This window comes from Arachis ipaensis, chromosome B9, assembly GCF_059453495.1.
Source record: "Arachis ipaensis isolate K30076 ecotype BB chromosome B9, ASM5945349v1, whole genome shotgun sequence".
NCBI classification, from domain to species: Eukaryota; Viridiplantae; Streptophyta; class Magnoliopsida; order Fabales; family Fabaceae; genus Arachis; species Arachis ipaensis.
In genome coordinates, this window is record NC_142444.1 from 114,842,716 (window position 1) to 114,854,466 (window position 11,751).

The 11,751-nt window shown below is 35.2% G+C and overlaps 1 protein-coding gene and 1 pseudogene across 10 annotated transcripts; both read right to left on the bottom strand.

Annotated features, from left to right (window-relative positions):
- Positions 1-1,621: 1,621 nt before the first annotated feature.
- LOC107618741 (uncharacterized) lies at positions 1,622-6,031 on the bottom strand. 10 transcript variants are annotated; one of them, XR_015899926.1, is made up of 5 exons: positions 5,828-5,967; positions 5,441-5,502; positions 4,736-5,293; positions 3,739-4,020; positions 1,622-2,936 (listed from the first exon to the last, which is right to left on the bottom strand). XR_015899926.1 is itself a non-coding variant. In XM_088499930.1 (3 exons), the coding sequence occupies exons 2-3, from the start codon at positions 5,172-5,174 to the stop codon at positions 3,941-3,943; spliced, it is 519 nt and encodes a 172-aa protein (XP_088356056.1). In that variant the 5' UTR covers positions 5,175-5,293; positions 5,828-6,031; the 3' UTR covers positions 1,622-3,940. The 10 variants fall into 10 exon arrangements, 2 of the variants coding, with proteins under 2 accessions (XP_088356056.1, XP_088356055.1); XR_015899929.1 differs by having other exon boundaries at positions 5,441-5,543; positions 5,828-5,964; XR_015899930.1 differs by lacking the exon at positions 5,441-5,502 and having other exon boundaries at positions 1,622-2,818; positions 5,828-6,031.
- LOC107615746 (protein YLS7-like) lies at positions 1,841-2,880 on the bottom strand (annotated as a pseudogene).
- Positions 6,032-11,751: the final 5,720 nt, after the last annotated feature.

Genomic DNA, 11,751 nt, shown 5'->3' on the forward strand with positions numbered 1-11,751 from the left:
AAATATAAAAAATTATCTATTTTTTTATTAGTTTACTTTATTGAATATTATTGTAACAATAAGTTATATTTTTATACTTCATATCATAAACAAATATGCTATAAAATAATATAAATAAATTATTCTAATAACTTTGTTATATGCATTTAAAATATATTTTTAAATAAATTATATAAATATAATTATTTTAATGAAGTTACTTAATACGTTATAATTTTAATATCATGAAAAAAATAAATAAAGTTTAAAATAATTTACTTTCATGCATGTACTATAATATATAAAGATTTTTTATTTATTATAAATATTAAAGTATTTTTATATGATAATAGGTGTGAAAATTAAGAGAAAAAATATTTAAAAAAAAGAAAAAAAAGTTTAAATTTTAAAAATTTTAGAAATTTATTTAATAAAAAAATGATTGAAAATAATATTTATCTCAATTTAAGGATTATTACTTGCTTTTGAGTTTAATAATTTAATTATTTATCTAAGATAATTACTTACTCTATTTTTTAAATAAAATTATATAATATATAATAACTTTAAATACTTAAAATTGTTAACTTTGTTCAAAAAATTTATACTTGCTCTCTTTTAAATTCATCCCTGCTTCAAAAGAAAAAAATTATTCAAAACTAATGAATAATGTTATTTTTATTATGTTTCTTTTTATTTTTGAGTTTATAATTTTTTATAAAATTAGATGAAAATCTATTGAACAATTAAAATTTTTTCTGGAACATTTTGGTTTCGTTAAATATTGTTTTTTTTTAAAATACGTTTCATCTAATTTAACAAAACCAAAATTTTTCAGCACAAATTTTAATTATCCAATAGACTTTCATCTACTAATTTCATGAAAAAATATAAACTTAAAAATAAAAAAATATAATAAAAATAATACTAGTAATTAATTTTGAATATTTTTTTAAAACTAAAAATATTTTTATTTTTTATTATTATACAAGTTATATATATATAAATTTCGGCAAAAAAAGAAAGATTTGGGTAGTGATATCCTAACTCTTCCTTGTTATCAGGCATTATTATTATTATTATTATAGAAGGATATTATTGCTGTTGTTATTATTATTTTAATTTATTATTTCATGGACCAATTTCTACTTGCTAGATAATATTCACAAAAATTTTAAAGCTGAACGCCTTGCAAAACCAATAAAACCCAACAAATAAATTATCATGGTTAAAACTTCAAAGCAAATTAGTCTAATGTAATTAACATTCATAATGTTGACATATTTTACTCACTCTACTTTTTGACACAGAAGTTGTCTACCAATGTAGAAGCGCGTCACCCGTGCTCTAGTGCCGCGTCTCTTCAGCACATCAGAAAAATTTTTTCCTTCGACAAAAATTTTTTTCCTCCGACACACTACATTAGCATTACCGTTAGATTTTTTTGTATAAATACAAATTTGACCTAGAGAATTTTTTGTATAAACAATACTCTTCTCCAATATTAAAAATAAAAAGTAATATATGTTTCTCGGAAAGGCTTACAACTTTGATAACTTAAGATGATAAGCCTTGGTGACAAAACCATTAAACCACTAAAACTCACTACCAAAAATATCAGATAAAATAATGCGAACTGATGTTAAAAAAATATGATGTGGTATATTAAAAATCAAAACTTGGTAATTACATACGTAGCCATATCAGGTGTACTAATGGCCTTTGAGGGTTAAGGAATAAGCAAATAGCTTATCAGCCGAACCCAAATACAAATAAATTAATTTCTCTACGGAAAAGTCTAGGGGACCAGCAACTTTGTTAAATTCTAGCCAGCATGTAACCAGCAAAGAAAAGTGAACCATTGGATGAAATCTCACACCAATCTCACACTATTAAAACCATCATTGATGGCTATTTGATGGCTACAAATCACAAAAGTTGCTGGCCCTCTAGCATTCCTCTATCTCTACAATGTTAATATTTTCTTCTATGAAAATATACAAGTAATACAACTTAACTATTTTTGTCTCTCCCCAAGAAACTTTCATTTCCTACCGAGTCACTCAACCAATCACGATGCACTTGAACCTTCATATTCTCGCCTAATGATCTCCATCACGAGCTCATTCCAGGTATCCACAGCAGACCACAGGGCCTGGCATGCACCAATCCAAGCAATCCTGCGGTGGCAGCCTTCCATCCCGTCCACGCTTTGTGATCTTATTTGGATCAGTGCTCCTGTATGGACCAGGATGGCCATCATGCCTGTACTGAAAAACTTCAGTGATATCCATTAACTTCAACCTTGATGCATTTGTTGCATTCTGCATAGCACGGTTGAAACCATTAACCTGTTGTGCATGCATGACATTTGTGAATTCGTTCTCCCCCAGTTCGCCCGGACCAAGAGGCTTCACCTTCCCCGTGCACGATCCACCCGTGTTCCCAGGCACCACCCTCGTAGTGATCCGGCGAGTAAGAGCACACAATTGTATGCCCCTTGTATTTTGGATGCGCAAGAATGGAAGTAAGAATCGTTTCAGCAGATATATCGTATGCTTGAATACTGTTAATCTTCATTTTGTCCTGATGAGATTTGGGCGGCGACCACAACTGCCCGCCCACAATCTCGTTGTTCAAAATGTACACAGACTTCTTGGCAAACCAATGACCGGAAGAAAGAACAACCACATCAAACATTGGGAGGAATTCCATCAACTTCTCATCCGGAGCATCAAGATGGAGCTTATCCACACCAGCCTCGGCATAATCAAATGGCTCAGGATAATGTTTGAGAAGCCACGAAGACCACATCCGTGCAATCTTTACAGATGTGGACCTGAAATAATATCGTTGCATGTTACGATTTCCCCGACTCTTCGGTACCTCTACCAGAAAGTATCATTTTATAAGTTAGCCTTCTCACTATGCAAAATGAATGCACATTATCATGCACCCTGCAAAAACAAGCACGCATATAATGTATGTATGCAAGTATAAAGTAAATTCTATGCAAGGAAATCATTGAATTTGATCATGAACATAGCATGGTGCAGCTGCAGCTGCAGCTCAAATGCCACACGAAGACAATTCTTGACCTAGTAGCCAGAATGATACTTAAAATTAAGCACCCGTAATATGTGATAGATAACTGACTTCCTCAGATAATCCAGATCAATTAATATCCGTAAACTATGTTCAAAGGCTGATAGTAACATCACATCAGCTCAGCAGTTATATGACGGAATTGGTTCAGATCATCAAAATCAAATCAGGAGTTTATTCTGTTCACTAATGGTTCTTGATCAAGATGAGCACAGCACATGAAACTACTAGAGAGGATTTTCGGGGGACCACTACTCTCTTAATCTTTCCTCACTCCATTCCATGGCTGATTTACCCCACTGTGTTTTCCCTCCTATTTATACTAAATCCTAACTAATCAAATTCCCCATCACAAGGCCAAGTTCATCCCTTCGGTTTCTTTAAAGGATTATTGAGGTTCTTCCTTGAAACAGAATTCCTTTTTCTATTCCATGTCTTTAATTTGCTGTCTTACGAAGTGGACAAACTACAGTTTGTTATGTGTTTCTCGGGCTCGGCCAACCTTATGGATAATATTATAAATCTAATATACTAATATCAAAAGCAACCATGATAAAATAGAATGACAAATTCGCAAAACATTGAATTTCCCTGTTATCTAGGAATCATTTTATTTTCCATTCAACGCAGATACACAAATTAAAAAGAAATAACCTGCCAGAGAGAATCACAGCAATGATTCCATCTGGTTTCTTGCAACTGAATCTCCAATGAATGCCAAGGTCTTCCCTCTCATCAACTCCAAAAATTTCTTTGGATCAAAATCTTGGGAGGTCACACTGAGATGGCTTCCAGTGCCAATTCTCATAATCCTTGTCAGGCCTCCCATTAGCCTGACACTTTTGCATCTGTGTAATTACTGGGCATGTATCATTTCTATATAATGGTCCCAATGGAATGGATCGTGTATCCAGCTTCCATGGTACAAATCGCACTCTACAAAATCCAATCAGAAAAACCAATTAAACATCACCAAAGATATACATAGTATTTCGAACCAAAATGATTTTGGAAAAAAAAGGCTATATGACAGTCACAGTTTTTGGTAATAAGATACAAATACTAGTTTTATTATCCTATCTCAACCTAAAAGATATCTAATAATTTTCACAAATCTATTGATTAACTCATAATTTATAACATAAACAAAGATCAAACTGAAAGAGCGCTTACTATGAAATCATACTAGCATCAAGTTATACAAGTAAAAGCAAGGAATCTAATTTCAAGCCTTCATTATAGGAGTCACAGAAATATATAAATAGTAAGATTGCTACAGCCATCTTATTATACAGGGAAAAGAAAAAAAATGATTTTCTGGCTATACTATTTCAATCTCTTTCTCCCTACCGAAGCCTATACTCTATGATAGAAAAACTTTAATGTTTGAGGCAGTATGTAGTACATATGTTGAATACTAAATCCATATTCTCCTCATTAAGTTAAGTGGACACATAATAAACAAGTATTACACATAAATCACTTCATAAGCATGTTCCAAGTCATAATAATAAAATTAAACTAATAATGAAATTAATGCTCCAATGTGTTCCCAAAAGTGGCGAAGAAAAAAAAAACAATTTTATGTTGTAATTGATTATATAAATCAAAGAGTAATACAATAAAACAATATGATTATCACAACTGCAACCTGGATTAGCTGAACCAGCAGAAGATGCGCTATCATGCTTCTCTATTGCCTCTGGAACTGTCTTTGATGTGGAATTACTAGATGACATGGGTTCCTCATCAGCTGCACCGGACTGACTGATAAAATCCACAGAGGCCGGTTCCTCATTTTTAACAATACTTGTATCATTACCAGCCACTGGCAAAGTTGCCGTCGAAACCATATCAACCTGTGAATCGAATTTAGAAGGCAATCTACTATTGACTGCATCCTTACTTCCATCAAATGAAGTTGAAGATTCTTGCAAATCAGAACCCGCTCTATCAGTAGATTCTATTTCATTCACCTCCTTGTTAACCGGAGATTGCTCTGATGTCTGCTCACTCAACCCTGCTTGTGAGTTTGAGTTACTATCAGTTTGTTCTATACTGCTACCATTAGATTGATCAGACGAAACCATGGGAGAATCTAGATCCAAAGATTATTTATTATCAACAAGATCTGAACTTCTATTCAATTGAGCATCCTTAGAATTTTCATTTTTTGAAGGTACTGACACATCTATCTTTGCTGTATTATCTACACCATAAAAATGACTATGAACAGTGAATCCAATAGGGTATGATACAAGTCCTCAAGAAGCATAAATTAAGAAAACTGCAAGTACTCCTACTAAAACTGCAATCCACGAAATCGGCTTTCGATTCGAAGAAATTATGGAAGAACCTTTAGATGTAGTACTCCAAGCCATGCCCTTCATCAAACACCTCCAAGCTCTATCCTAAACACTGAAGCATGAAAGCTTTCAAGAAGACCATAGACAAAATACCTAAATTTTAATCATGAAACACAATGTTCAAGTGATGGGAATCACATAGGAGATTCAGGTAACTACTAAATACTGCTTGATAATGAGATCAAACCTCATGTGCAGCTCTGCCATATTAACCAACACACAAATGGTAACAAATTCTGACTAAACATGCAACAAGATAAGATAATTTTTCCTTTTTTAAAAAATGTCCAATTTTTCCCACAAAATTGGAATTTCCATAATGAAATTAAAAGGGAAAAAAAAGTAATTTTGATTAATGGTGAAGAAAAAGCAGGAACCTTTATGATGGTGGCGAGATTCAATGTGATGGGAATTTGGAAGCAGGAAATTAATGCTGCAAAGTGACGCGCAATTTGGTAGAATTCTAAAGAATTGCGACCCTGTTTGATTTGATTAGGATGCGTGTGCGGTTGAGCTTGGAATGGAATGGAACGAAACCAGATTTGAGAAAAGAGAAAAGAGAAAAGAGAAAAGAAAGCGACACAGGCTTGTGATAAATTCCATTTTTATGGTTATCTTGTGTTGAATTTAGGGCCGGTTTAAACATTTTTTTTAAATTTATCCAATGAAATAGCATGGTTTTATAATTTCTCTTTTAATTGTGTTTAAGAGTGAAAATATGCTTTTGAGGTTTTGAAATAGCTAAATTTAATTCACCTTGATTCCATTAGATGCCTTAATATGTTTGTTAAGTGATTTTAGATTTAGGAGACCAAGATTGGATCAAGGGAATGAGGGAAAAGCATGTAAAAATGGAGAACTTAGGAAGAAATGAAGGAATCACAAAAGCTGTCAAGCCGACCTCTTTGCACTTAATCGACCATAACTTGAGCTACAGAAGTCCAAATGATGCGGTTTCAGTTGCGTTGGAAATCTAACATCTGGGGCTTCGAAACGATATAAGATTTGCCATAGTTGCTATAGGTATGAGGACGCGTGCGCGCACTGTACGCGCACGCGTCGTTGCTGCCATATGATCCACTTAAAGCAATTAGTGGCCAGCGAATTCTAAAGCCTTGTGGGCCCAATCCAACTCATTTCTGATGCTATTTGACCCAAGGATTGAAGGGGAATGAGGGATCTAGTCATTAGTTTGGTTTTATTTTAGTTTTCACATGCTTTTAGTTAGTTTCTAGAGAGAGAAGCTCTCTCTTCTCTCTAGAATTAGGAGTAGGTTAGATCTAGATTAGGAATTCTTAGATCTAGGTTAATTTCATGCTTTGATTTACTTTTTCTTATGTAATTATTCTTCTTCTACCTTTCCTCTTCCTAGTTTTGCATTTAATTCATGTTATTCTCTACTTTTATATTGATGCATTTTTGTTCTTCTATTTTCATTTCAATGCAATTTATGATTCATGTCTCTTTATTGTTCATTTGATTTGTTGTATTTAATTCCTTGTAATTGAGTAGTGTAGATTTACTTTCCTTGCAATTTTACTATGCTTTTCTTTTATGCCTTCCAAGTGTTTGATAAAATGCTTGGTTGGATTTTAGAGTAGATTTTAGTACTCTTGGCTTGGGAAGGTAACTTAGGAACTCTTGAGTTACTAATGTCCAAGTGATTGACGATTGGGAGCCATTAACGCTAGATCTCACTAATTGATTTGGTGGAGAACTAGGACTTATGGTCTTGGATTGACATAGCTCAGTTGACTTTTCTTTATTAGTTAGAGGATGACTTAGTGGGGTTGATCCTTGCCAATTCTCATGTTGTGGTTAGTGATTAGGATAGAGATCCTTGACCACCAACCTTTGCCAAGACCTTTTTAGTTGTTAGTTTATTTTCATTGCCATTTATATTTCATGTCTCTTATCCCAAAAATCCCAAAATACAACCCATAACCAATAACAAGACACTTTGTTGCAATTCCTAGGGAGAACGACCTGAGGTTCAATACTTCGGTTTATAAATTTAGGGGTTTGTTACTTGTGACAAACACAATTTTTGTATGAAAGGACTATTGTTGGTTTAGAAACTATATTGCAACGAGATTTCATTTGAGAATTCTAAACCACACAAAAGTCCATTCATCAAAATGGCGCCGTTGCCGGGGAATTGCAATGGTGTTATGTTATTCGTTATTGTATATATGTAAATATTGTGAATAGCTTATTTTTTGGATTGTTTGCTAGTCTTTGCTAGTTTAGGACTTTGTTTCATTATTTTGCTATTAGCTTTTGAATTTTATTTTCTCTTTTCACCATGAATTCTCACTTTGGCTATGAGTGTGATTACAACTATGTTGTAGGAAATGGGAGCTACAATGAAGATATGCATCAAGGATGGGATAACCAAAGGTGGGAGGAGCCATATGCATATGATCAATCTTCATGGCAACAACCTCCACCTATGCACTATGAAGAAGAGCCATTTTATGATGCATACCAATCCAATGGTTATGGTGAGTCCCCTTGTGACTTCCAAGAACCACCACCATACACCTATGAGCCATACCCTCAACATAGCCACCTACCACACTCACAAGCCTCTTTTCACCAACCACCTTCATATGACCCTCATCCATATCCACCATTACAACAACCATATGAGCCATATGAACCACATATAGAGCCACCACCACTCCAACATCAACATTTTCAAGATGAACCACCTCCAATGTACAAAAATTTTTAACCACAAGATGAATATTCCTTTCCACCACAACCTCCCATGGAAGAATACTCATGTCCATCGATCCAAGAGCCATATGATCTTACTCATGATATCCACGAGGAACAAGAGTCAAGGGATCGTCTCAAGGAAGCATTGGATCAATTTCAAGCAACCATGGAGTATGTTGTGCAACAAGTGAAAAGAATGGAAAATATTGAACCACCACAACTCTACCAAGAAGAATCACCTTCCTACTATGAATCCTTCCCCCAAATTGATGAACCCTTCCATCCACCCCAACCTCCAATGGATGACATCCTTGAAGTTCTTGTTCAAGGACAAGAGGAGATGAAAAGGAATGTGCAACAATTCATGGCCGCCTTAGACAAGGTGGTAAGCCGGTTAGCATCCCAATGCTTGAATACTCAAGGAACTCCCATGGCTACATGTGGAGAAACAAATGAAGAGCATAACATGAAGGAGATATTGGTGGAGAATGAGGGAAGTTACTTTGTATTGGAACAATTGGAGGAAGCTACAATTGTTGAAGAAGAGAAAGAAGTGGTTGAAGACTTAGGAGATGCGGAACCACCTTGGGAACATAGAGTTGAAGAAAACCCCACCAAGATGATTGAAATTGATGCTAGGGAGGAAAGTTCACACCTTCCAAGGCATATTCCATATGAAGACTTGGATGGGATAGAGCAAGAATTGAGTTCCCTTAGTGAGGAAGATCAAGCATCAAGTCTTAGTGGTAAAGAATCCTTTGAGCATGAAGAACCTTCTCCCGTTGAATTTGAAAGCGTTGTGGAGGTAAATCTCTCTCATCCTCCCATTTATGATTTGAGTAAGGAAAAAGGCTTAGGTAGTATTGTTGAACAAAGGATTACATTTGAGAAATATTGTAAAGAGGTGGAAGTCCTTAGAAAAAGGAGGAGGAAAATTGAATACGCTTTGTCAAGACCCTTGGAATCACTTTTACCTAGGTTGCCATCTACACCTTTATTTGAGTGGGTGAAACTCATTTCTATTAGCTTTATTATCCCATTTGAATATGGTTTGCTTGAAACGGATGGCCAACTTAGAATGCTTTGTGGGATGAAGCGTAAAAGAAAGATGTTTTGTGGTTGGCGTTGCAAGTCAAGGCTCATTATGGTTGATGCATCAAACATGAGATACAAAGGTTGGAATAATGCTCAATTAGATGGTTCTAGGAGGATTGTTGGTCACTTTATTAAGAATTCACCTCACTTGCCACCTGGATGGACTAATAATGATGATCAACTTCAAGACGGGTATGAAAATAAAGTGTGGGATCCCGGATCGCACAAGGAGGATCAACTTTGGGAGCCCCAAGCTTGTGAAGAACTCCATCAACACTTGGTGCAACAAATAAAGAATCTTGGGGCACAATGGAGAACCAAGCATTGGTGGATGTTCCAAGATAGCTTCAAGCACAAGCCACCTTGAGAGGAGCTCCCCATAAGTCCAACTTAAGGACAATAAACAAAAGTGCTCGGTGGGAGACACCCACCATGGTAACTTCTTTTCATTTTCTCTTTTTGTACATATTGGTAATTAGTTTAAATTTATGTTTTGGTTGATTTGTTGAGTATAATTGGTAGTTTAGTATGTTAAATAAGGTTTTATGGTGTTTTGGTAGCTGTTTGGAGGTTTGGAATGCTTGGATTGGTGCAAAAACATAAAAAGAAAATTTGAAAAACAGAGCACCTTTTACGCGTACGCGCACTGCGTGCGTACGCGTGCATCAAGCGTTTTCGACCATCCACGCGCACGCGCTATGTACGCGTACGCGTGGATTGCAAAATTTCATTCCTCCATACATTGACCCGAGAGTTGTGCGAACGCTGTGCGCGCATTGTGCCTTTCGCACAAACCAACACGCGCGTACGCGCACATGACGCGTACGCGTCATTCTTGAAATAAGCCATCGACACGGACGCGCTATGTACGCGTACGCGTCGCGTCCATTGCGCCACCATTCGCGCGCGCGCGCCATGCACGCGTACGCGTGGATATCCTTCCTTCAACACATCTCTTTTCTTCTCCTCTTTCCATTTCTTTCCTCCTCCTTTCTTCTTCCCTTCTTCTACCCCTCATCCAACACTCCCAAACACCATTGATAACTATTTATTTTAGTTAACTAATTAGTTAGTTAGTTAGTTGATTAGTTAGTTTTAGTTAGTTTTCATTTCATTTTCTCTTTTTCATTGTAAGTGTTGGATTGTTATTCTTGTTTACCATTAATTGCTGCTGAGTATTAAAAAGGGATGTTATCTTAACATCATTATGTTTATAATCTTTGTTGGATTCTATGATTGAGGTTATATTTTGCTACTTGGTTTTAAGTTCTTCATGCTTCACTTTTGTGAATACCAAGTACATGACATTGCCTTCAAGCTCTTAAATCCTTTTGAATTGCATGATTTGGCCATTATGTGATTTTAACCTTATCTTTTGACTAGGCAATTTCTTGATGGATGATGTTGAGTATTTACCTTAATGCATTGTGTTTCATGATTATATGCATCCACATGCTTTTATCTTGAATGCTTTCATGCTTTTTTAATGCTTGTTTTACCTTACAAGTTTACTTAAAGCATCTCAAGCACACTAGGATTAGTGAAGTACATGCTTCTTTAGTGGCATAGCTTTTATGCTAATGTGTGTTCTAAACCGCGCGCAATTTAGAATTTACACACTTATTTGTCATTAATGTCACACTAATGCACTCACTCAATTCTAGTGATTAGTACCTCATTCCAACAATGTATGCTTCCTTGCTTATGTATTTTCTCATCTTATGGTGTTATTTTTTACTTTTCATGATTGATGCACCACAAGCAATAACGGAAGCGGAAGAAAGAACACGCAGCAAACCGATTGACCTACCAGCTGAAGGTAGCAATCCGGAGAGTCGCCGTACCCCCTTGCTCATCTTTGGATGCACCGAGGACGGTGCAAACTTTTAAGTGTGGGGAGGTCGTCTGACCGATCGGCGATTTTGGGTGACAAGTTTCTAATTCCAACACTTTTGCATTTCATTTTAGGTTTTTAGGATTTTTACTTGCATTTTCTTATTTTTGCATATATATATACATAATAAGCTTAGTCAAAATAATGAAAATTTTTCAAGATTTCTATCTATAGGGCACCGATTGATTTGAGTGAAAACTTTTCATAAAACTTGCTTGAATTATATATATTGTGGAACATGGTTTTGAGCTAAGAACACAAGCCAGCAAGATTTGAGCCTAATTGTGTGGTTACATTTTATAACCACTTATTTTTCCTTCTTGTGTGCATTATTCTCTTTCTATGATTGTAATCCATGATTTGTTTGATTCTTTATATCCATTATTTGGTGTATTCATGCATTTATATAATTGAGGCTATCATTTCATTAGCTCACTTATCCAAATAGTCCTACCTTTTATCTTCCATTGTTAGCCAATTTGAGCCTACGCTTAACCTACTTTGTTCTTAATTTTAGCACATTACAAGCCTTAAAGAGGAAAATAATAAAAGTCCTCTATTTGGATCTTTGATTAGCTTAGGCTAGTG